This window comes from Patiria miniata, unplaced genomic scaffold, assembly GCF_015706575.1.
Source record: "Patiria miniata isolate m_02_andy unplaced genomic scaffold, ASM1570657v1 HiC_scaffold_25, whole genome shotgun sequence".
NCBI classification, from domain to species: domain Eukaryota; kingdom Metazoa; phylum Echinodermata; class Asteroidea; order Valvatida; family Asterinidae; genus Patiria; species Patiria miniata.
Window position 1 is genome coordinate 2,517,337 of NW_024037064.1, and position 27,231 is coordinate 2,544,567.

The 27,231-nt window shown below is 41.0% G+C and overlaps 1 protein-coding gene across 1 annotated transcript; it reads left to right on the forward strand.

Annotated features, from left to right (window-relative positions):
* Positions 1-364: 364 nt before the first annotated feature.
* LOC119732802 lies at positions 365-24,992 on the forward strand. Its single transcript, XM_038206406.1, has 16 exons — positions 365-543; positions 1,188-1,223; positions 2,493-2,528; positions 2,871-3,107; positions 5,896-6,132; positions 7,247-7,501; positions 15,648-15,683; positions 15,862-15,909; positions 16,378-17,163; positions 18,083-18,460; positions 18,558-18,704; positions 19,017-19,253; positions 20,190-20,444; positions 20,658-21,125; positions 24,345-24,587; positions 24,778-24,992. Exons 1-16 carry the CDS (start codon positions 378-380, stop codon positions 24,990-24,992), a joined length of 3,780 nt encoding a protein of 1,259 aa, XP_038062334.1. The 5' UTR covers positions 365-377.
* Positions 24,993-27,231: the final 2,239 nt, after the last annotated feature.

Below are 27,231 nucleotides of genomic sequence, written 5' to 3' on the forward strand. Positions count from 1 at the left end.
CGATCATTTGCCTTGGTGCAGTTTCCCATTCCTTAGAGCTCTTTGGTAAAACAAATTGGGGAGGTGCGAAAATAGAGGGCGCTGTTGGAGCTACTGCGGAACATTTTGGAAAAAAAAAAGATTGACGTGCATGATTAAAATCGACGCTCGCGCTGTCCAGAGACCGACTTATTTTTTTTTTGGCCTTATGTAAAGAATTTGCATTTGACTTTCAGGGTGGCGAGTGACACCAATCACTTCCTTGGATCCGCCCTCGGATTAAAAAAAAATCCATTCGTAAGATTGTAGTGTCTATATAACAGACAGCTCTAGCATGTAGCTCACTTACAATTCGTGCTTGTAACTTTCTTTTTAAAAGGTTGTTGACAAGAACAGAAATGGTAGAGTTTGGTAGCATCATCATGACTACAAATACGCCGTCTGCAACTGGAAGTGGTGGACATGACTTGGATGTTACTTACAAGATCGCTGGAAAAGTTGGAGGAATAGTTGGAGGGATTGGTGGCTTTCTGGTGGCTCTGTTGGCACTTTGTTTTGCAATATGTAAGTGATGTTCCTACTGGTATAATCTCAGGATTGAACGTTATTGGCTTTCCATTTTGTTTACTTGTTTTGTACTCCCCCCCCCCCCTTCTGAAGTGAATTCATGGCACGTCTGTCATCATTGAGGGGTTAGAGAAGAAATGGAAATCTTCCCACCGATTTGCCTTGAAACCAGATGCATGTAATCAATATCCACATAAGCTATTACAAAACATGATATGGACTCATGAAATTACAGGAAGAGAGCTCATGATTATGCGATTTAGTTCTCTCGTCTTCTGTACATTTACATATATCCAATGTTCTCCAACCTGTAAAAATACCTTGGTGCCCCGCCATGCTTTCTGAGGCACACACCATGCTTCAAAAACCTGACTTGCACAGCGAACCGCTCACAAAGAAGTCAAATAACGTCCTTTGTGCTGCTTGTTAGTATGTGTGCATGCTTGTAATAAATGTGTAGTGTCCGCTTTGGTGAATCGCTGCACAGTCCAATAATCCATGCACGCATTATCACACCGCTAACGGCTAAGGACGTCTTGGGAACCAAGACTACGACAGTGGTTGTGACCTTAACCATAATTGTTTCCCTGAAATATGAGATTCTTCCAAATAATGACATTTTTTTGGTGGTGTTATTGCAGATCAATACATTGGGAAACGCCGTAGTCAATGTGAAGGTAAAAGGATATTGGTATTTCGAAGCAAAAAAAATATATCAATGGAAATTGAAATATAAAGAAAAATGCGCGATTTTAATATTAAGAATAAAACGATTTCAGATCTCCGCCTAATTTTAATCACTATTTGCTGTTATAAGCTCCGTGCGCTAACTAAAGAGGGCGCGTTTTTACCTCTTTTGAGAGTTTTGTGGACAGGACACACAGCGTGCGCATACTGTACTGTACTGGTTCGTGCGCAAAGTACGCACGACTTCCTGAATGTGCAAAAGCTATAGCCACTGCGTCTTCGCGTGAGCGTTCAGGCGTCGTCGGCGCGTAAATACGTTCAAATTCAACTTGTGATGGTCTCCGAGACTAATCCCCGCCTCCAATAACTTTGGATACAATCGAAATACGCAGTGGATAGATCGGGAACCAGTCTAGGTCACCCCAACTCTACTTTTCTGGCCGTTGATGGGGTACACGAATTTCACTGACAAGAAAGGTGGTATCTTTTTGTTTTTGATGTTTTTTAAGCAGACTAGCAGATTTTTAATTAATTTTTTGACATGAGACAGAAGAATCGATACGAATCGGAATTAGTACTTTAATTTTTTTGTTGGCTGCTTGCTGCCCGCCAACACTGATGAGACAAGTTATATCTCTTTCTCTTTGATTATTTAATAAAACACATAAGTAAAGACATTTACTAGATTTGAACAGACAACCTCTGAATCACCGTTCCAGTGCTCAGTGCTGTGTATGTATGTTTGAGATACCTTCATTTGTAAATGTTTTTTTTTCACAGTACAGTATTATTTTTACTCTAAAGACAAATGCAGGTACATTAAATATTACTTCCGTTCAGAAACAAAAAGTTCAGAAACAAAAACACCCCCAAGTTCCAGGCAAGTTGTCATTATGCATAGTACTATACCTCATACATATTCATGATCGAGAGCTGAGTTCTCACTGGTCCATTCACCATTACGTGTCAGCCGCTAATTTTGCTGTTTACCAAGCGCATGTATACAAGGTTTCACAGACAGGTTAAATGCACATGCGTAGTAGGCAATCGCACTGGTTACCAGAAAAGAAAAGAAAATCAGATTAGTTAAGTAATTTTACTAGAGTGAGATCTGAATCACCGTTCCAGTGCTCTATTAACTGACCAATTCAGCCATAGTTTGCGTTCTTCTGATTTGTATGTGTCTTTTCACAGTACAGTGTTGTTTCTACTGTAAAGGCAAATGCAGATCGATACATTTAATATTATTTTCTTTTCAGAAACAAACTTGGATGATGACCACCCCCAAGTTCCAGGTAAGTTATAAAGCCTAAGACAGTACTTTTTAATATTCCGCTTTGCCAGATAAAACTTTTTATGAGTGGACGAATTGGAGACAAACTATGTATTACATTTTTCATAATGTCTACAAAAGAAAAACACTGCATGTGCACCAACTTATCACAGTGAGTCAGTGTTCTTCTCATTTTGATCTGAGACAGAGAGAATCAATAGAATCAGAAAGAGAACCGCATAAGTGTCCAAAGTTGCCGTGCTGAACATAAGCTTAAGCATTTTTACTCATAAACAAGCTGTTGAACGAAGTAAGAAACATGAAATGTTGTTTACCGTAAAAATTGATTCATGTCTGTTTGCAGATATCAGTGAGCCCGTTCTACGCAAGATCTCTGAGAGGCTTGGCTCCGAATGGCAGAAGCTGGCTACACATCTCGGTTTAAGCGCTGCAGAGATCGAGCGCATGGTGATGGATGACCCAGGCCAGACGGAGAACCAGATCTTCAACATGCTGGTCAAATGGAGGCGCAAACAGAGGGAAGTGTTATGCACAGCTCTGATGGAGATGGGCAAAATGGACATAGCCGAAGACATGATAGGTAGGTATTAAAATGAACCACATCAAATCGTTATTTTTATGACATTAGTAGCCTTGGTACATACCGTATGATTGCATGACGTGGCAAAACACCATTTTTTATGGCCATCAAAATAGCTTGGTACGTCCTTATTGAAGGAACCCAGGGAGAATTAACTGTATTGCGCTGCATGTACCCAGAGCTCCCAACATGTATGACTTTGGCGTCCTTTTTACTATTTTCCACCCATTTTACGCTTTTACGGTTTCATTCTTCAAATTTACGATTGTTGACGATGTTGTTTTAACAAAAATATTCATTGAAAAAAAGTGCCATTCCCGCCTTATATTCACATAAGGAGTTCGCTTATAAAGTCCGAAGGACGGGTAGCCAGTCTATGACAGTGACAATCTGCGCAGGCATGTTTTTCTGCACAGGCATGCTTTTCGTGAAACAACTCGACTTGCTTGGACGGTGCGGCATGCATGATGGGCGCCGTGCATGTACACATCGCGGCTTGGTTTGCGCCGGTCGAGTTGTCCCACGGGTCTAGTTGTCCCACGGTCTGGATGTATACGCCGGCCATCTTGGTTTAACGTTACCGTGGAATGCTTCGTTTCATGGAGTTGTTTTCCTGTTTAGTCAGTGGTAGTGTATGTTGGAAATATGTCTACCAAACAATCTAAAATACAGCCAAAGCCACGGCAGATATTTTTGAAGCATATGTTCAGATTATTTTGGTATTTGTACGCTGTGCAACGCAGATTTTTGTGTGAGTCACGCCAGTCGAAATGATCGCCAGAAGCACATCGCAATGGGTAAACATGATCAGTCAGCAGAAAATGTTAAAAACACACCGAAACTCACCATACCAGCTTCAGCTTGGACACATTTGTGTAAAACGCCGAGGTAACATTGGAAAAAATATTAAAACCTGACGCCACTTACGCAATTGTGTACAAAGTCTATGGAGAGTCAAGAACATTTGAAATTTTTCTCAGTCCCAGATTCATGTCTTATCATCATTTTTTGCAATGAATGACCTTCATTGAAATTATGAAGAAAAAATTGGCGTCAGGTTGCAACATTTTTTCCCAGATGTTCCCCAATAGCAAAATATTGCCAAACAGTATCAATGTGGACAAACAAAAACAAAATTCATTGTCAGCGTTAAACAAGAATAGAATGAAATGGGTTACACTCTGTGGGAATTACTTAGTAGTATCATACTGTTGTGACGGGATTTGACTGCCTTTTTGTTTAAATGGTGACGCGCCGAACAATACCGGCGCAATGAAAGTACTATTTCTGAAATCTGAATGTTGGGAGCTCTGTGTACCTATGGTATACCTGAAATTAATATATCACATTTGTGATGCCATCAAGCTAAACGAGTCGTTTGTCAACCCTGGTCATTTTTTTTTTACAGATTCGAAAAGATCACAATCGCAGCAATAATTTTGACCTGAACGGTTCATAGTTTTTTAGCCCCAAAAATTGTCATCACCCGACACATAACCTTGTGCATACACTCTTGAATTACTATACTCCCAAGGACAATGCTTTGTGTTTCCCTTTGTCCCTTTAATATAACACTCTTCCATAGACTAAGCACACGAACCTACTACAGAGGACCTTTTTGAACAAAAGACCCAACGTCCAAGGACTGAAAGAATCCTTTTTTCTCCCTTTGTGTGTCCGTCCTAGGGGGTAATGTAGAACAAGAACACCTGTGCACTTTAATAATAACCTTTTTCGTTCTAGTGACTGTCCCTATTGCCGAGTATCATATGTGTCTCAATATATGTTTTGTAGTTGGTCGCCATACTCTTTACAAAGGTGTTTCTTGTAAGGTTGAAATCTTTTTGCTTCCACAGTGATAGAGTTACTGGTTGGGATAGCATGAGATATGCAAGATTGTATAATTTTCATGTTTAGCCTGATTTTAAAGATCTCCTGTTGAGCCTGAACCTTTTTTTTTTTGGCAAAAAGTTTTGGTTTTTTTCATGATCAGTTATCTTTATTCATGTTTCCATTCTCGCTCAGATCTAATGTTTTATGTGATGTAAAGCTCAGACAAACTCTTTAAACCTCAACTCCCTGACCTCACAGCATCCAGCTATCTCATCACACAAACCAAATTACTCCCGGGTGGAGAACAAATGCAATGTATCTCACTCATTGACAATCTCTGATAAATAAAAATCATATCGGAGCAACCACCGCATTGTATTCTGAGCATATTACCACACACAAAGGGCCCCTTCAATGGCCAAAAATGTTACCAGCTATTTCACAAAGCAACCGCCCTGCAAGGAACTTCTTTTTTCTGCAACCAGTTTTAGTCAGTGATCAGAGTGTGCATGCGTCAGTTGGTAATGGAACGATTCTAGGGGAATCTCGGATTTCCCTTTGAAAAAAAATCACTCCACTCGAGTTTTCAAAACATTTTGAAAAAAGTTTTGTTATTTTATTTCAGATTATTTATATCATGGAACTTTGTTTTATGTATCAATTATTTCTGGTGTTTGAATGAAGGTCAGACTATAAACGGCGAGGATTGAAAATGTAAACACACAGTCGTAAGAACCATTGCAAGTTATTGACCATTGCGGGCATGCTATCTCTATACACAGTTAGTTCCATTTAATGTCAAAAAAGCTGGCAAGTTATTGTACCAAGCAACTGTCCCATAAACTGAACAGTAACTGGTACAATGCTTCCACCTATGAAGCATAATCGGAACACACTGGAGATCTCCTGGTAATAATCGTTTCTACCGTATATATTGATTCGTGTCTGTTAGCAGATTTCAGTGACCCTGTTCTACGCAAGATCTCTGAGAGGCTGGGCTCCGAATGGCAGAAGCTGGCTACACATCTCGGTTTAAGTGCTGCAGAGATCGACAACATCATGATGGATGACCCAGGCCAGACAGAGAACCAGATCTTAAACATGCTGGTCGAATGGAGGCGCAAAAAGAGGAAAGTGTTATGCACAGCTCTGGTGAAGATTGGTAGAACGAACATTGCCGAAGACTTTATAGGTAGGTATCAGAACTAACCACATCAATTTTTTTTGTCATGACATGGTACATATGACGAGGCAAAACATTGTGTTTTTTTATGGCCATCAAAATAGTAAGGTGTGCTTATTTTATAAGGATCTGTGGATAAACTGTGTTACTTTACCTATGGTGTACCTGAAATTAAAGGCGCCATGACATGAATTGTACTTGGGAACACAATTTGTGCACTGCTATTCCGCTATTTTTGTATGAAAACTGTTTAACATCCCTTTTGGTTACATTTGGTGAAAAGTGCACTTCTTTAAACATATAATGTTCCATGCTTTTCAGGACAACTTAGGGCGCTATTGCTGTGATGTCATTTCAGGAAGACACTGTTAAATTGATAGGTTTTCGTTCAAAATGTGAACCCATTACTTGGTCATTAAAAACATTTGTATGAAAACTTTGTTCATTGGCCTCCTGCCATGTACTGAAACATCAAAAAATCACCAAAGGAAACAAAATTGACAACAGCAAAATATCCCTAATTCTGGCAAATCATGGTGCTGAAATAGCTGTAACATTGAGGTTTTTGCCTCAATGCAATGACATTACACTTTTGCTCATTAATATGCAAATTTTAATAGCATAATGGGACACAAAGGCCCCTTTTCAAGGATGGCTTTAAAATAATTACATTACATGGGCCCTTTTATAATGAAACACTTTTAATAACATGAACTACTGTCTGTTTAAGGCTCACCACTCCTTTATTATTAACCAACTTTCGGTCCTAAGAACATTTGAAGGGGAAACACATCAATTTTGAATAATTTTGTCCAGAACAATTCATGTTTTAAAAATAGTCTTGACCCTACACCTGACCTTGTGCACACCTATTGCTGAGTGTCAGATGTGTCTCAATATTCTATAATTAGATGCTGTACTTATAACAAGGGTGTTTCTAGTAAGGTTGAAATCTTTTTGCTTCCTCAGTGATCGAGTTAATGGTTTGGATAGCATAAGATATATGCAAGATTGTATAATTTTCATGTTTAGCCCGATCTTAACGGTCATAATATACAAGAAATATACAAGTTTTGTTCAGAAACGTTCTTTACTGTATTAAATAATTTGTGTCTGTTTGCAGGTATCAGTGATCTTGATCTACGCATGATCTCTAACAAGCTTGGCTCTGAATGGCGGAAGCTGGCTACACATCTCGGTTTACGCGCGGCAACGATCGACCGCATCGTGATGGATGACCCAGGCCAAACCGAATACCAGATCTTCATCATGCTGGTCAAATGGTGGCGCCAACAATCCACTAGCACGGATCAGAGGGACGAGTTATGCACAGCTCTGATGAAGATCTGCAGAATGGACATAGCTGAAGACCTGATAGGTAGGTATCAGAATGAACCACATCAATCGTTATTGTCATGACATTAGTAGCCTTGGTACTAGCTCTGGCGATACTGATTTTTTTTGTAGCCATTTTTTCCGCCCAATATCGGCGATATGGCGATAAATCGTCAGCCAATTGAAAAATTTACATTTAAATAGCGATCTTCACAATACTCCAAATGTAAACGCACAGACAGAAAGGTAAGAAGTTTGGCTGACCAGGAACTTGCTGAAACAGATTTTTTTTTCCCCCCACGTATGGGCCTAGCGCAAATTATTCTGATTACGTTTTCAATTTCCCTGGAAGTCATCCGCATCGTTAGTCACCGCGAACCCGACATGTGCAAAAACAGCTCCCGATGTCCGTACACATGCGTGGACTTTTTCGGAGGTCCGGAATTTGGGAGGGTAGTAAAAAGTAATCAACGCACTGGAGACTCCACTCATTCAAAGATGGCGGCGCCCTGTTTCCGAGATAAATTTTTGAGGGGACAAATTAAAAAGCTATCTCCGCTTCAAATGCAGCTTGGTTCGTTTTGAATAGTAAAGTTTATTGGTCGCATAATTCTTTCTCCATGCGTTTCAATGACCTGCGGCTGAATTCACCCTCACCGTACGTCCCAGCGGCACTTTGCACGGCCTGGATTTGGAATGGGCTTGCCCGTGATCGTAGCGATCCCCGCCCGCCGGCCACGTGGTGATGGTGTATCCCGCCTAGCCCGGCCGGCCACACCGCACCCTGCTGCGCCTGTACAATTATTGGTTAAACCCTCTCACGTGACTGATTCCTCACCAAATTATCACGCAAGGGCAATACTATACCAATATAATGAGTCCGTATTTCACAAGTGCTAAATTCACCTACACCTGTCTCTAAGCAGGCTAAAATAAATAGGCTTCCTTCCTTCGTGAAAAAGCTTATGAGTGAGCTTACCCACGTTTGATCGCATCACATGTTTGCAATCTTGGCCAACTTAGGCCAGGTAAAAAAAAAAACAGTTCGGCGTCCGGGTTTGTGAAAAAAAAAGAGGCAGTGCATTTATTTTCAAGATGGCCGTCATTCTTTTCTAAATTTCCGAAAATTTGGTTTTTACAATGTTCAAATACACAAAAATTAAGTAGACATAATGGACAAGACTTATAGTTTTCTAGCACGGTTTTACAAGAATGAAAAAAAAAACACTGCTGCGCCGGCATTCTTGTCCACGTGGCCTGCATGCCGCTACGAACTCACGAAAAAAACGAAAAAAAAAAAAATATTGACGTAACATTTGATTTGTCTATGCGAATCAGCTTTTCTATCATCTTATATGAATTTTTACAGCCACTGGAAGCGGCATACAGCTCCCAAAAAATTGAGGCTTTTGTGTCAAATCCTTTAAAAAAATTAGAAAACTTTCAGAACCATCTTTCAAAAATTTGTCTCTGTTATTATTTTGTCGTTCCCTGTCAAAACCAATACAGTCCTAGATCCTTCACTTACGTTGTTCCAAAACAACCAACAAGCGATGATGAATCGTTGCTTAGTTTCGAAAAACAAACTCTAGGATTAAATACCGGTATCGGAAATATCAAATGCAAAAGTCCACATGCATATGAGGTGAGCAATCATTGCTATAGAAATATTTCATGCCTAAAAACGTAACAGTTGTGAACAAAACACCAGACGAGTGTTGGGTGCACATGTACTGTGGAGCCGTCACGTGACTTGAGCAAGCTATTTGTCATCTTGGGGAAATCTCTTGTCATGCTTGTACTTGTAGCTGAGCACGTGCTGACTGAAGGGCCGAACTGTCATTTGATTGGCAAGTTGGTTGTATTTTCCTCTATCCGCGGCCCAATCAAGTGATGTTTTTTGTGCGGGATATAGTGGGATCCAACCTGGCGGTTAATCCTTATTGTCGGTTATAAGTTAATCCTTATGGATAAGGTTGTTGAATATGGAAAACATAAATTATGACGGATAATTGAGATATAAAAGACAGCTCATTTATTGAACATTCACAACTTATTCATTATTTACGCCCTATACTATAGACGCAAAACAGCAGTGAACTTTGTGGGCTTACGTTTATGAACACATTAGTATATTAGGCCAAAAAAAAAAATAAGTTGGTCTCTGGTCAGCGTGCGCGTCGATTTTAATCATGCGCGTCGATCTTTTTTTTTTCAAAATGTTCCGCGGTAGCTCCAACAGCGCCCTCTATTTCCGCACCTCCTCAATTTTTTTTACCAAAGAGCACCAAGGAATGGGAAATTGCACCAAGGCAAATGATCGAAAGCACCAAGGCAAATTATGGAGGACACCAATGTACTTGAGGACACCAAAACAGCAAAATAGTACCTACCTTGTCTGTACAATCCAAGCTTGAAGAAGAAGAAAAAAAAAAAAAAAAAAAAAGCCGCGTGGCCGCGTCCTTCCGGAACTTTGGTCTGACCAGAGACCGCATATTTTTTTTTTGGGGGGGGGGCCTTATGTACATCGATCAAAAGACGTGTTCAAACATGAATGGCTGTGCTGGAGTCTGCCGACGTCGCACGTTCTCAAAATTCCCTGGTGTTAAGCGGTCGTTATCAAAATGATGTATATTGTGCAAACGGGACCAGCAAGTTTTTAGTCCGTTCTTGACTGTATGAGCTGCTCGGCGGACTGCAAATTTTTTTTATCCCAAACGACAACCGCATATGGGTGTACGCTATGGCGTTTTGGACTTTGTTTTTCTAAAAACATGAGAAGAAAATATAAAATAAGAAGAAAAAATGGTCTCCAACATTATGAAATTGGGACTTTATTTCCCTTTAATAAAAAATCCTCTAAAGTCTCAGATTAGAAAGGAAAAAAATGTCGGGGACAAAACCGTAATTCCAACCTTATATCGACTGAGCTGCTACACTGCTCACCAAATCACATGAAATATAATGATTATATACCTGCGCACGTATTATGAAAGTATCGTAGAGGGCGCTAAACAACCATGTATGCGGATGTAGTTTGGGAAAGCCAGCGAGCGGCTAGAATATTTTCGCCGTTTTTTATCCTGCAGATTTGGTTTTGATTTACGTACGTATAGCAGCAACATGAGGTAAAAGTTTTAAACTCTCGACAGTAATCAGTAAAGTTGTGGGGGAAAAAACTAAAGTATCGTCAATATCTTTTAAAAAAATGCGAGTTGGAAAAAAAATTCGGCGATTGAAAATTGATGTCGCCGATATCGCGATATTCCGATTTTTATCACAACGTATGCGATTCCGATTTTTAGCTGTTCCCAATTTCAATTGGGAACAGCTATTGTTTTCGTTAAAGTTTTTTTTCTTCCTTTTTTTTTTTAGCTGTTTCGGTGTTCACACAGAAACAGCTCTTGTTTCTGTTATTTTTTTTTTTCTCTTTTGTTTTTCAGACTTTTTTCTCATAGGATAACACGTGTTTTCGTTCTACAAGTCACTTTTGGCTTTTTTTCAAATCCCATCGACTTCAAACCTGGCACACACTTAGACCACCATCTGAAGATGTGCGCCGAAACTTTTCGTCATGCTGACGTCATCACGTGATTTATTATAGATTTTTGAATATTTAATTTTTCCCATAGACTTTGTACACAGAAATTTAAAAAAAAATGTCAATTTTCAGAGGGCATTTTCGACACTTTGCCAGTAATTCATTTACACCAATCTTTGTCCAAGCAATGACCCTAATTCAAACATCATTGTGTAACGATGACGTCATGATGACGTCATCCGGTGTTTATTTATGGGCAATTAAATTGTGACACATTTAAAAATGCATAAGAAATCAATCGTACCCGTCCGCAGCATTCTGTTGCCGGCAAGTGGTAGAGTACGTTGAGGTCTTTATTTCATTCAGTGTGCGTAAAATCACGTGACCCTTGCTTCCGGTCGAAAAAGGCCCAAACCGGAAGTGGCTTATTATTTAAAAGTGGTAATAGATATGATCTTGCTTTTAACGGTGTTAGTCTCTTGGCTGATAGAATTCTTCAAATCATCTACCGATGACGTCATGCAATCTTCGAGCGCCCTCTAGCGACAGGTTGAATATTTTCAAAAATGTATTTTGAATAGATGTCTGTGGCGAAGTTTGTCGGAATCGCCTAAATATTGGTGTATATGATGACCTTGACCCACTTAAGACGTGTGCAAAGTTTAAGGTGTATGACCTCATCAGACCGGAAGTTATAATGAAAAGACCCTTTTTCCTTAAAAAATTCCTGAAAAATCAACCATGGCAGTTTTTATATTAGTTTTTACTTTAATTGTCTATTTAAGGGTAGGTCTAAAATATTTCAAAGCTTCAAGGCAATAAGCAAACTCGGACATGCCCTGCGCACGCTTAAAACTTTAGGTTGACAATAACTCTGCTTTAAAACATGCACAGTCCACAATGTACATGTACATGCACGTACGTTGTACATATGGTATGTCAGTCAGCCCGCGCGCAGCGCACGTGTAGCTGAGGTCAATCCTGTCCACAGTGACCGTTTTAGCCGATTTCCGGCTAACTTTGACAGATTTCATGTTCATGCATAGTCAGGGACGTAGGATAGACACTTTTTGTATAGAATACGCATGTACATGTTCATTCGACCTGGATGAAACTCCTTTTACTCCTTAATACGGCAGTCATTAATAAAACGGTCGAAACAGCTCAGTGTTTGTCCACAAACACATTTCTAGTTTTTCTTTTTTTTTCTTTTTCCACTTTTCCCCATAGGTTTTGTACACGTTTTTATTCTACAAGCCACTTTGGCAATTATTTTAAATCCGATCAACTTTAAACTCAGCATAGTTATTAATCATCATATGAGAATGTGTGCCGAAACTTTTCGTCATGCTGACGTCATCACGTGATTTATTATGGAATTTTGAATATTTAATTTTTCCCATAGACTTTGTACATAGAATTTTTTTTAAAAATGTCAATTTTCAAAGGGCATTTTCGACTCTTTGCCAGTAATTCATTTACACCAATCTTTGTCCAAGCAAAGACCCTAATTCAAACAACATTGTGTAATGATGACGTCATGATGACGTCATCCGGTGTTTATTTATAGGCAATTGAATAGTAACACTTTTAATATTTAAAAATGCATAAGAAATCAACCGTACACGTCCGCAGCATTCTGTTGCCGGCAAGTGGTAGAGTAGGTTCAGGTCTTTATTTCATTCAGTGTGCGTGAAATCACGTGACCCTTGCTTCCGGTCGAAAAAGGCCAAAACCGGAAGTGGCTTATTATTTAAAAATGGTAATAGATATGAACTTGCTTTCAACGGTGTTAGTCTCTTGGCTGATAGTATTCTTCAAATCATTTACCGATGACGTCATGCAATTTTCGAGCGCCCTCTAGCGACAGGTTGAAAATTTTTAAAAATGTATTTTGAATAGATGTCTGTGGCGAAGTTTGTCGGAATCAACTAAATATTTGTGTATATGATGACCTTGACCCACTTAAGACTTGTGCGAAGTTTAAGGTGTATGGCGTCATCAGACAGGAAGTTATAATGAAAAGACCCTTTTTCCTTAGAAAATTCCTGAAAAATCAACCATGGCCGTTTTTATATTAGTTTTTACTTTAATTGTCTATTGAAGGGTAGGTCTAAAACATTTGAAAGCTCTGAGGCAATAAGCAAACTCGGACATGCCCTGCGCACGCTTAAAACTTCGGGTTGACAATACCTCTGCTTTGAAACATGCACAGGACGTCCACAATGTACAGTACATGTACATGTACATGCACGTACGTTGTACATATCGTATGTCAGTCAGCCCGCGCACAGCGCACGTGTTGCTTAGGTCAAATCCTGTCCACAGTGACCGTTTTAGCCGATTTCCGGCTAACTTTGACAGATTTTATGTTCATGCATAGTCAGGGACGTATTATTGATAAAAACAAATCATAATGCGGATAAGCCCTATCTTCTGTTGCAAACAGACATAGATTTCTACTTTTTGTCTATGGGTCCAACAGATAATCAATATTGGGAACAGCTCTGTGGTTGTTCACAACCACAATTTCTAGTTTTGTTTTGAAAATGGTATCGCGACGATTGTCGTCGTATCGTCCAGCACTGCTTGGTACAAATAATTGCATGATGAAGCTAAACACCTTTTTTCTGGCCTTAATACTGAAGTTTTACTCAGGGGCGGCGGAACCAGGGGCTGGGGGGCACTTGCCCCCCCCTCCCCCAGATTTACCCAAGTGCCCCTTTTGCGGACATAAATGTGCCCCCTTGATCATTAATGTGCCCCCTCGAGATGAAAAAACTTGCCCTAAAAGTTTCTGAAAATTTGTTTCAAGTAACCATTTCCCAAAATGGTATTTTTGATATGAACGATGAATATGAACACCAAGCCCCAAAACCCTTACAATGTTCCCTGAAAATGGGCACATAATGTGTAGTTTGCATAATGGCCGGTTTTGAAGAGAGCCCTCTATTTTGGAAGATGGTACCAGCTTTGATTTTACGGAGGCCAAGTGTCTGTTGAAAAATACGTGTCGACCTTTCAGCACGGATGTGCAAAAAAAAAAATGCTGAGCAAGTGCCCCTTTTTGGTGATGCCCCCCCCCCCCCCAGTTTGAAAACCATTCCGCCGCTGCTGGTTTTACTGTGGAATCGAGTTTCTTAATTTAACTCTTTTCATGTTTGGTTTAGTTTCTCTGCGTGCATGGCCCCACTTTAGGAGGTGTGGAGAAAGGTAACAGAACATGTCTGAATGTCTGAATGCATCCAGGAATTTCCTTCAGGGTGTAGTCTTTTATAATCAACCAAAACCCAACCGCTTATTAATCCCCAGTAAATTCCTGGGAATAATTAAGGATGCATTCTGACATTCAGACATGTTCTGTTACATGTACCGGTACCTTTCTCAACACCTCCTAAAATGGGGCAATGTACGCAGAGAAAACAAAACCAAACATGAAGAGAGCTAAATTAAACTACAAAGCACTGTACAAATCAAGCCAGGCCAAATTGGGGAAGGTCCTAGCTCTAAAATCCTGTTGGCACCAAGGTTGTCAATCACTTCTTAAACGTAGGGGTTGTTACATACACGTGTATCTTGATCAGAACTAATGCGAGTGCGAAGCCTATTCTAGATGCTCTGTGGTGCGATCTGAGGTACTTTCTAACCACTTTAACCAGTTAATAAAAGCAATAGATCATCATTTAAACATTTTTGAGTGCCATTGAATCAGAGATATAGAATCAAATATTGGCCACATTCTTTTTTATTCGATGACGAAAATAGTTTTTTTGGGGGGAATGACATTTCCCCCTGTCCCCCACCGATCGACCCCATGGTTGGCATCGTACTTCAGAATGACAGACTTTACACGTAAATTTTATAAGTAGGGGCTACATGTATGCCTACATGCTGTACAGCATCAGTTGGTGAAATTGAACATTCTGAGAGAGACCCTAAAACTTTTTATAAACTTTTCTCTGCGTGTGGGTGTGTGTATGGGGGTAGACCTATTTATGTGTTTTATGATGCGTGCACTGCGGTATTTTTTCGTAGGCCCCAAAATTTTTTGTAGGCCCTATGCACAGTGCCTACTGTGCCTGTTGGATAATAAGATATCGGATAATGTTCGGCGTTGTTGAATTACAGCTTGAAAGAATTGTAATAGATCATGTTTATCACTTCTCAATTGTGTGATTTGTTGGGGGAATCTTTCAAATTCAATCACGTGATATGTTCACACATGAGCATAAAGGTAAATGACCTTAATAACACGTAAAAAGGAACAATTGCACCTATTGCCCTGTCCCCACAATGGATGATCAGAACAATAGCTGGCACAATGCTTTCCCCGTTGAAGGGGGCCTCTGAGTGTACAGAGATAGAATACAATAGTTTAAACCACATGCGGTGGTCAAAGATTATATTTTACTTATTCACTGCTCAACAAGAAAGGTGTATCTCTTTGTGTTTTTAATGTTTTAGAAAAGTAAGTTTAATTAAAAAAAAATCAGTGAAGAAAGTTTGCTCATGTGACCTTCGAAAAACCGTTCCAGGGCTCTATTAACTGAATTATTAAACCCTATGTTGTCAGTACCTCTTTCCACAGTGCATTGTTATTCACACTGTAAATGCAAATGCATGTAAAGCTCATATTATTTTATTTCAGGAAGAAAATTGGATGATGAGCCTCCCCGAGTTTTAGGTGAGTTAAACAGCCTATTTTCGGACAATGTATCAATGTATTTGTTCATAGTTTCAAGATCATAATTGTCTTGTCTCACTTGGAGGCAATCATTCCAGCTTGCCAGTGAAAAATGTTTTTAAAGCAGACAGGGGCTGGATTGGAGACTAAGCTGTATTACTTTCTTTCATAATTTTAGAAGAGACGCCTCCACCAGCAGTTGAAGACATTCCTGTTAACCATCCCGGTGAGTCAGCATATTTCTAATTTTGATCGGAGACATAGGAATCAATAAGTATCAAAATGAGTATTGTTTTTTTTTTTGGCTGCTTGCTTCGAGGCGACACTGACGAGAAATGTTGTATCGCTTTATTGTCTTTGATTTTTTTTTAAAGCAGAATATTAAAGTAATTTACTAGAGTGAGATTTGAACAGACAACCTCTGAATCACCGTTCCAGTGCTCTATTAAATGACCTATTGAGCCATATAGTTGTCCTCTCCTTATTTGTAAATACCTTATTTCACAGTGCAGTGATAGTTATTTACACTGTAAACAAAAATACATGTTTCCCATTTAATTCAAACAAATTATCCGTGGACCATTTGCGGCAATCTAAAAAGTATCCTTCCAAATTATTGTTAAAAAGCTTACTTGGTTTAAAGATAGTAATGACACTAAACTCCTTGTGAATTATTCCTTCTGACATTCTGAAGAAAGTAACAAACAACAGAAAAAGCAGAAAGGAACTACATCATCTGCGGGACAGATGCTGAGTCAGGAAGATGTTGGTCATCGTGACAAATCTCAACCTGATGCCCAAGATGGAGGGGCTAAAGAACAGAGCAAGTCGGAAGGGACTAAATCATCTGAAAGACAGGAACAGGAAGATGTTGGTCATCGAGACATACCTCACCCAGAGGATCAAGAAGGATGGGCTAAAGAACAGAAGAAGCCGAAAAGGACTACATCATCTGAAGGACAGAGACCAGGACAGGAGGAAGTTGGTCATCAAGACAAACCTCAATTAGAGGTTCAAGAGGAAAGGGCTAAAGAAGCGAGCATGCATAAAGGCACTACATCATCTGAGGGACAGAGACAAAACCAGCAAGAGGCATGCGGAACATATCCGAACGTTCAGAAAGAGACGATGCAATCATCCGAGGAGTATGGACTGAAAGGGTCAACATACAAAAAATCAGGTCATGGGCAAGTGGGTGTTACACCAAGTAATCAGTCAGAGATACAAGAGACAGTGGTAAGAGAAATGACATCACAAGACCAACAGCTAATGCAGGGTCCAAAGTCAGTTCAAGACATCGTACCTGTAGGACAAACCTCATCCCGATCACCTGCTGTACTCGGACATGGACCTGGGCAACTGGTTTCCGTTGATTCCATGAGTGTCAGTGGCAAAAATTGTCCTGTCTTCTTGGGAGCGGTTAACCAACCGACTTTTACCTTGAACGTTCAAAGCTTGAAGGTTACAGGAAAAAGTTCAGGTATGTTCCAAATATCAATGTGTCATTTCTCTCTCACTCACTTCCTTCCTAGTCTTTTATTCTTTCTCGCTTTTATCGTACATCAACGGGAAAGCCAGATACTCAGTAGCCAATCACTCAATAGCGAGATATGTGTAAAAACGTGTATCTCCTTAATTTTATAAAACGACCAGATATCCAAATTGTCAAACAGTGACAGTGAAAAGAGTAAAATATATGGAACTATACATACTAGCAATGGATAAAATTGAAAAAAAAAACCAGTGTGTTAGATAAGTATAAGAACAAATTTTTGTTTATGTAAACGCACTTAGACCTGCTTCTTGATTTGATTTTGAGGCCTGTTGGTGTTTCTGGCTCGGGTCAAAACCACATTCTGAACCTTCAGTCTATAGATTACAAGCTCAGCTTAAACTGAGGCTGATGAAAAATCAGAATGCAGTTTAGACACCTCAAAATGAACATGCAATTCATTGCCGAGTGGGCTGACGTCATATATTGAAGTTAGCCCAGTCGGAAAGATTCGTGAATTAATTTTGAGTTTTCATAAACTGCACTCTGATTCTTATCTTTTTTTCCCTCTACAGCCAAAAACAATGTCTCAAAAAATGTGTCCGAGCAATTAAAATGACGAAATTGGCGCGGCCTCAGCCATAATTTATACAAATTTGGTTTAATCCGTGCATAATGAAAAAGAGAAACAGATTTGAAGCGGTCCCCTGGTTTATGCCTACTAATATTATAGAGAGTATTAACTAGCATACGTGTATATAGAAGTCCAAGTGTCTTTCCCATGGGAAGTAGGGATGCTAGGAAGCACAACTCGCTCCACCTTTACACAAAGAGTACATGGCCTTTGCTATATCAAACTACTTTTGATAATGAAAAAGTGTCACCTGATATCCCCCCCCCCCCCCAGGGTTTCCAAAAATGTCAATAGAAACAGGAGTAACAAGGCAGGGTGGCGAGGACCGTCGCTTGACTGATGCTCTCGGGATAGCCAGGACTGCCCTACATGAAATCTCAGCTATCCTGAACTCATGTGACGGAGAGCTTGAGAAAGTAATATCTGGGTCTGTGACATTTGTTGTTCGCTTCAAGAGTCGGGAGGGTCTGAACAAACTCTGGAGTATGTACACCACTGGAGAACTCGCCAAGAAACTGACAGAGATTCTCATCTCGGATGAACTGACAACTGAAGATAAGAGTGACTTGGCTATCCAGGCAACTATACCAGAAAGCGACTACGATCGGGCCTGCAAATTCTTTGACGAATTGGAAAAGGACCAGCAGAAAGGTAGCCAAATGCTGTAAAATTAAAACTGCAATCTGACTCCTTTTCTAAATTATGTTTAAAAATAACTCTTTCATTGTCTGAAATACTTTTTTAACAGATGAAGAGGACTCAAGCAGCATGGAAGAGGTACAGCATACACAACTTGGAGAAAGCAGCACAGCAACAACGGCTTACAGTAGCGATCCAACCGAATACGCTGAAGACAGATGTGAAGAGAAGGTGAAGACATCGTTTATGACAACAGGTATAGATAATCACAAATGGATGAATGGTTAGATAGTGGCAAAATATAACATTAGTTAACGCTGGCGATGAGACAGAGGAAAGGGTAATATATGAATGTATATTCCTTGAAAACACGGGAGGATGATCCCATGAAATTGTTGAGCAACAATCCGTTCTGTTTGGAAAACATTGCATATGGTTGGACATTTAGCTCCAATCTACGCTAAAATCTGATCTGAGGCACAATCAGTAGGATCAGAAGGAAACTTTATTAGGTTTTTTTTCACAGAAGCTTCCTTTGCCATATTAATTGATACGTGTCTGTTTGCAGGTATCAGTGACCCTGATCTATACAAGATCTCTGTGATGTTTGGCTCTGAATGGCAGAAGCTGGCTACACATCTCGGTTTAAGCGCTGCTGAGATCGACCGCATCGTGGAGGATGACCCAGGTCAGACAGAGAACCAGATCTTCAACATGCTGGTCAAATGGAAGAGAAAACAGGGGGAGGTGTTGTACAAAGTGCTGATGAAAATGGGGAGAACGGACATTGTCGAAGAGCTGATAGGTAGGTATCATTAGACATTAGTAGCTTTGGTACATATGATTGAATGACAAAGCAAAACACTTTTTTTCTGGCCGTTAAAATAGCTATGTTTAATCTACTTTACATATGGTATTCAAGAAATCACATGAAACATTTGCTAACATGAATTAACTATTTAAGGTGCATGATTCTTGTATTATTAACTAAAATTTGGTCCTAAGAAAGTTTGAAAGGGGCAAACAAGCAATCGCCTTAAAACTAATTTGCATTTTTTTAAAATATTCATTGTGGACAATGGTATCACCATACAGTTGTGTGTGTGCAGTCAACCGTGGCCCACGTTTGTGCAAAACTAGTTTATGAGACAGAAGCTGGCAAACATTTCCATATTATGCTTCAAATCCAGGCATATTTTCACAAAAACCAATGCAAAGTATGTTACTCAATGAGACAATGACATTTTCTCTGATAAATAAAAATTCAAATCGAAAGAACCATTGCAACATAAGGTATAGGCCATTTCGAGCACACTACATCAATACAAAGGGAGCCGCATTTAACCCCTTGCACGGGTTATAACGGGGACATTCCTCCACACATAGAGCAAGTGGCCCTCATGACTGCACAGCCTTTGTGTGGTAGCGGGACTGCACAAAAGCAGCAGCTGTGGAACTACCCACTAGCCGTGTGCCACGGCATACCACAGCTGGCAACTGCATTCCAATGAGGATTAGCGGCCGCGGCCATGACCGCTTCCCAAGCTCATGGGGTTAATGGCGAATATGCTGTACTAGTTTAAATCGTACCAAGCAATTGGCCTGTTATCTATATAAGAATGTGTTATTATCTGAAACAGTAACATCAATGCTTTGACCTTTGAAGTGTAATCGGAACATAGTAAAGATCTTCTTGTAATAGTTATTGTTACCCCATTAATTGATTCATGTCTCTTTGTAGGTTTCAGTGACCTTATTCTACACAAGATCTCTGGTATGCTTGGCTCTGAATGGCGGAAGCTGGCTACACATCTCGGTTTCAGCACTGCAGAGATCAACCGCATTGTGGAGGATGACCCAGGCCAGACACAGAACCAGATCTTCAACATGCTGGTCAAATGGAGGCGCCAACAATCCACTAGCACGGATCAGAGGGACGTGTTCTTCACAGCTCTGATGCAGATCAAGAGAACAAATACTGTCGAAAACCTAATAGGTAGGTATCAGAATGAACCACTTTCATTGTTTTTTTTTTTCATGACATTAGCAGCCTTGGTACATATGATTGAATGACGAAGCAAAACACCTTTTCTTTTGGCTGTTAAAATAGCTTGCCGACCAGCGTTGGAAAAAAACTGGCCTTTAAGATAAGTTTGCAGTAGCACCATGTGAATAAATCTCTTTTCTGAGTATGTGTGGTTCTGAAAAGAACTCATCCAAGACCTCACCCTCCAGCCGGACGACATCATGGTCAGCTTTGATGTCGTCTCCTTCTTCATCAGCATACCCACCTCAGACGCCTGCACCATCGCCAAGGACAGACTTCAAGCAGACACCACTCTCCAAGACCGCACCGACCTCACCCCTGACCAGCTTCAAGATCTGCTCATCACATGTGTCAACTCATCCAGCTTCAGATGGCGGGACAAATTCTTCGAACAGTCGGCTGTAACCTCAATGGGATCTCCTATATCCCCGGTTCTGGCTGACTTAATCATGGAAGAATTTGAACAGACCGCCATCGCAACAGCAGATCACCAACCCAAGGTTTGGCTCCGGTACGTGGACGACACCTTTGTCATCTGGCAACACGGGCAAGGCAACCTCCAGCTCTTCTTGGAACACTTCAAAAAGCTTCACAGCAGCATCCAGTTCACCATGGAACAAGAAAGAGATGGTATCGTTTCGGTTTCCAGTAACACCATGTGAGCTATGTGTTCTTTAAGCCTGGTAGTGAGGTCTCTGCCAGTCTCGCCAATGTACACTTTGCCACATGAGCAAGGAATTCGGTAAACTCCTGCTTGGCTTCTCGGGTTGTGCTTGTCTTTGTGGGTGTACGATTTCGTTTCGAGTTTATTGCGAGTTCAGTAGTAGACCTTAATATTGGCTTCACGGAGGATTTGCTGGATCTTGTGTGATGCATGGCCAATATACGGAAGGACTGCAACCGGCATATCGGGTGTGTTCAGGGTCTGAGACATGCTCGAATCCGGTGCGATGCTGTGATTCTTAGGTCTGTACCCATTGTCTCTTAGCACTTTATTGAGGTGCTTCAGTTCGGATTGTAGGTGTTCATCATCACTGATGATATGTGCCCTTCGAAGTAGGGTGCGGTTCACCGAGGTTTTTACTGATGGTGGGTGGAATGAACGAGCATTGAGGTATCGGTCTGTATGTGTAGGTTTCCTGTACACAGAGTGTCCAAGTGAACCATCGGCCCGTTTGGAAATTAGTACATCAAGGAAAGGCAATGAATCGGATGTCTCAGTTTCCATGGTGAATTGTATACTCGGGTGTTGTTGGTTGAGATGGCGGAGGAAACCATCGAGCTTGTCCGGGCCATGCGGCCATATGATGAATGTATCATCTACGTATCGAAGCCATAACTTAGGATGGAATTGAGTTGTTGCCAAAGTTTTTTGCTCGAAATCTTCCATGAAGATGTTAGCCAGGACTGGGGAAATTGGGGACCCCATAGGAGTGCCTGAAGCCTGTTGGTAGTAGTTGTCTCTCCATTGGAAGTACGTAGACTTTACGCAAGTCAGGAGAAGATCATAGATTTGATCTGGCATTAAGCTGGTTCTTTCCGTGAGTGTGCCATCTTGTTCGAGTATCGACTTGGTTACGAGGCATGCTTCTTCAGTCGGTACATTAGTGAATAAAGATTTGACATCAAAACTCACTAGCATGTCTGCGGATTGTAATTTAATTCCCTTTATGGTGTTGATGAACCCTGCTGAATTGGGTACATGGTGAGGCGTTTTTCCCACGAGTGGGTGTAGGAGCTTTGTTAAGTGTTGTGCGAGGTTGTAGGTTGGGGAACCTCTTGACGACACAATAGGTCGGAGCGGTTTGTCTGGTTTGTGGATCTTCGGTTGGCCAAAGAATCTTGGGCATTTCGAGCTGGATGGACGAAGATGCCTGTATAATGGAGTCGGTAAGGCCTTAAAAAAAAAAAAAGTTATGTTGGCGTAACGGGCCAGAAAAAATAGGCTAGGTAGGTCGGGTTTTTTTTTTTTTTTTTTTTTTTATAATCCCAGCAACGAAAATGACATTAAGCCGGTAGTAGTACACGATAACAAAAGAAAACAAGGCTCATCATCAACCTTTCTAAAGGTACATATCAAAAAGCGGAATCCAAAATCAGACAAAATGTTAGCCGTTTCATCTGCATCGACATGATCGACATCTTTATATGGACCCGATTCTTTCTTTGAAGTTTGTATTTTTAGCACGGTGTAACCCGCTTTTACACCATCGGCACAGCTCTGGGCGATTACCTATACCCCCAGTTCTAGACTCAAATTTATCCGCATTAAACGGTCGAAAATGACCGAAGATCCCCATTTGCATTTGATGGAAACCTGTACGCTTCGGTATAGGGCGCCATGATGCGCGTAACACCGGGCCGAGGGCCGGCCGGGTCGCGTCGGCCGCTGGGGTTGCAGAATAGTTTACCATTTTTAGAATAAATATATATCAATTGTTATCGTGTAAAATAGTGGAAAATTAATTAAAATAATTTATATTATAATGAACTATTTTTTTAACATGGAATAAATAGCGAAGTATTTTCAATAGTGTATGTAGCAGTTCGCGCCGTGTAACAGTCTAGGACGAGGCTATACATGTACTGTACACGTACGTAAATGTGCATCTATCATGCATGCATGGTGCATCGATCTCCGCACGCGCACTGCCTGTACGTAGGCCTGCGCGATCTTCTGCATGTTCGTTGTGTCATGGAGAGGAAGGTGCAAAACCGTTGTGCACTCCAAAGTTCCACGCGCGCTATCGTCATACAATTGAGGAGAAACGGTCAGAAATGGCTTCAAAACGTATTTAAAATTCATTTCTATAGATTTTAATTATATTTCTTCCCTTCCAAAAAAAAAATATCCAGGGTCGGCCGCATTTTTAGGGTCGGTCGGGTTACGCCAACATAACCCTTTTTTTTTTTAGGCCTAAGGCTGAGCTACGATTTAAGGAGAGTAGTTTGGCGGCAACTTTCCTTTCGACTGCTGGAATGGGATTTTTCTTGAGGCAGGTATAGGTATCTGTGTTGAGGATATCCTGAACCTTATGGTCATACTCCGTGCGGTCCATTATGACAGTTGCATTACCCTTGTCTGCCTTTAGGATGTGTATCGAAGAATCATTGCGGAGGCTGTTGATAGCCTGGTGTTCAAGTCTTGTTATATTGTTACGTGAGGCTCTGTCCATTCTCTTCTTGCCAAAAGAAATGAGGCGTTGGAATTTTCGGATCTGTTTCCTTTGGGTGGCATGAAAAGTGTGGGATACAGATTTATCCCTGCTTCTCTTTATTTCTTGATCGGTTCGGTATAGGCAACATCGGGTGGAGGCAATTTGTGATCGAAGTAGGGCTTTATTGGCAGTGTGTATGATTCGAGCAGAATTGTTTTCTTCGATAGGGTCTCGTAGGCGGAGTACTCCTTGGGACTACGTTCGCATCTCTACATCTCTTCAGAAATGTCAGGTTATTGATCAGTTTGCAACGTCTTGTACAAGAGCGTTGGTATAACTTGACAAGGTTTTTCGTGCGCTCCCCGTAGAGCATACTGAAATAAGATGTGAGGCTTTGCATGGTGGGGTATCGGTATCGTTTCGGTTTGTGGTAACACCATGTGGTAATAACTACTGCTTAGAAGATATTAGTTCTGAGAAGAACTTGTCCTGCTTATTATCAACTTTGCTAAGTGGTTTTTGTTCTGTTTAGAACAGTCCTGCTGTAAGTTCTAAAAGAACTTGTCTTTGGTCTCAACGTTTCGACTAGCCTGCTCTAGTCATCGTCAGGAGACTGAAGATAGTTGGAGATGCTACTCCTTAAGTAAGAAAGAGATGGCAACATCGCATTTCTTGACGTTGAGGTGTCCAGAAAGCCAGACGGAAGTCTTGCTGGCAGTGTCTACCGCAAGCCCACCCACACGGACAGATACCTGCACAGCAACTCTTTCCACCACCCAAGAATCAAGTCCTCCTTCAACCGAACCTTCGTCCGCAGAGCGTACAACGTCTGCGACGATGAACACGTACCTCAAGAACTTCATCACAGCACTGCAATGCAACGGATACCAGCCCAGCCAAGTCAAGACGCAAGACCCAAGAACCATTCCCGGCCGTAGGGTCTCCTATACCCCAAGCCAACTAGTTAGGTCCCCTAGTTCCATCACCCTCCCCTACTTAGGCACCACTTCTCATCACATCTAGCGCATCCTCCAAAAGCATGGAATTCGAGTCTTCCAAACAGCCCTTCTGAAGATGCAGAACCTGCTGACTTCACACAAGGATCGGTGTGACCCACAATGCAGACCTGGGGTGTACAGGATTCCATATCAAGGACCACCCAATCACCTGGAACCAAGCAGAACTACTCACTAGCATTGACCGCCGGTACCCCCGACGCATCAGAGAAGCCATCAAGATCATCAAGCATAACACTGTTCCCCAAGACATCGGTTTCCACATCAGCAACATCTGGCGCCCCATCCTCAAGTCCAAGTCCGATGGGTCTCCTATACCCTAGGACAACTTAGGTTTAGTTCTCGCCTATGGGTCACCTATACCCTGAGCTCCTTCCCCTTTGCCCCCTCACAGTGTACTGACATGCTCCAGTGATCATCCAGCATCCTTCAGTCAACTTGCATCCTGTCTCAGCTTCACCGGTTTCGAGCTTCACCAGTTTGCATCCTTCTCACGCCTCACCGCACCCATCCTTATAACATCGCATCATCGTTGGAATCCCTCATTCTCCTGACGACGAGCAGAGCATACTCACAAAAGAGATTTATTCACATGGTGCTACCGCAAACTTATTTTAGTATCTTTCCACCATGCAAATCTTCAAATCTCATGTTCGATATTGTTTTCTTCTGCTTGCATTACCCCCTCCTCTTTTTTTGTTTGGGGGGGGGGGGTGGTATTGAGAAAGGTAAGGGAACAGGTCCTTATGCATCATTAAGTATGCCCATAGCACTGGAGATTAATAGGTAGGTGGATTTTGGTGATCATCCACACCCCAAAGAAGACATTTCTCGTGTTAAGACTTAAAAGTGACCTCGAAACAGCATTATATATTGGCAAAAGTTGCACTTTCATCGTGCATATGATCAAAATTTTCGCGTGCATTTCGTCACAGCTGTGTTGTGATCTCGGGGATGCGAAATTAAAATAATAATCCTGAATACCGGTACTTAAATTTTAATCCTAGGCAAAAGTGTACATTTTGCCACACTAAATGGGAAACTAAAACTAATTCAATTTTTATGTGAAATAAAGTAACAAAAAATATTTTTAACAGGAGCGGAAAAAAAATTATAGGTGGTGCGAGGACTTGAAAATATAGACCAGCAGATTGTTAGGCTTTGTTGAACTGTAGCTTGAAAGAATAATTGTAATGAATCATGTTCATCAGTTCTCAAATGAATTACTCATTATAATTGTATGATTTGTTTTAGAAATCACCGGACTCCAGGGGCCGGTTACCTTTGAGGATTTACAACAGGAAATTATCGACAGCTACAAGCAAACTGCAATGACTATTCCTGTACACCCTGCACTGCAGACACGTCATGTGGGTATTGAGGAATTCTTTGTTCCTCTCCATCTAATAAAGAACATTCCAGGCAAAACAAAATCAGAGAGGTCGGTGACATTACCAGAACGAGATAAAGTGCACATAACTCTCAATTCATTGGATGATTTGTTAAATCCAGAAGTTGTTAAGGAAATCAAGATTCTTCTTATTGGTGGGGCCGGGACGGGTAAATCAACCCTGTTAGTGAAGGTTGCAAACTTGTGCATCACACTCAGTTCAAAACCCCTTCTTGGTAGATTCGATCTTGTGCTTTGGATAAAGCTGAGGCAAATGCAGCAATCCAGTTGCGTCTTGGATGCCATATTTGACCAAATTCTAGTACGAAACACCAAACTGACAAAACACATAGTGAAAGGGTTTATTGCTGATCATGAATCACGCATTGCTTTGCTGTTGGACGGAGTAGATGAAATTGCGTCTCATGTTTTGCAATCTAAGGAGGGCGTGTACAGGGTTCAGGATATCTTACACAACAGAGTCCTTACAAAAAGTTTTGTGCTGGTCACCACCCGACCACACATGGTCGAATCAGTACTCAGGTGTCACCCAAAATTTGCCCAGGTGGAAACAACTGGCTTCAATCCACAAGACAGAGATCAGTACATCAGATTAAACCTTCCTGATGATGCTGACATGGGAAAGGCATTGGTTTCATATCTGAAAACCAATCAACATCTATGGGAATTGTCTGCAGTTCCAATCGTTTCCCAGATGATGTGCCTTGTTTGGAAGAATCAAAAGTCATTGCCTGAGAGAATTACTGAGCTGTTTGCAAAATTTGCAGAGGTTCTTTTCATTCGCCGCAATGAAGAAATGGGTGATCAGCACATGATGTCCATCATTGACGACTTGGGGCGTGTTGCATTGCAAGGGTTACTAGACTCTAGCGGGGAAAGACTCGTGTTTGATGAAACTGAATTTCAGAATTGTCAGTCTTCCTTCGCTGAGGGTTGTCATGTGGGTTTTGTTCAACGTGAAATGTTCACATGTGGTCTGGATTTAAAAGTGCTGGTCACTTTCCCCCACAAGTCCATCCAAGAATACTTTGCAGCGTGTCACCTGGAAAAATTGCTAGAAGATGACGAAAACAATTTCCGTCATCAGTTGAAGCAGATTGGAGAAGGCAATGTTCTTGCGATGGAATACCTGCTGAGATTTTGTTGCGGTA

Bases quoted from the DNA above. Each gene is read 5' to 3' on its own strand.
- LOC119732802 (XM_038206406.1), top strand. From the start codon at position 378: ATGGTAGAGTTTGGTAGCATCATCATGACTACAAATACGCCGTCTGCA. The intron at 3,108-5,895 runs GTAGGTATTAAA...GTCTGTTAGCAG, and splicing joins CATAGCCGAAGACATGATAG to ATTTCAGTGACCCTGTTCTA. The intron at 24,588-24,777 runs GTAGGGTCTCCT...CCCACAATGCAG, and splicing joins CCCAAGAACCATTCCCGGCC to ACCTGGGGTGTACAGGATTC.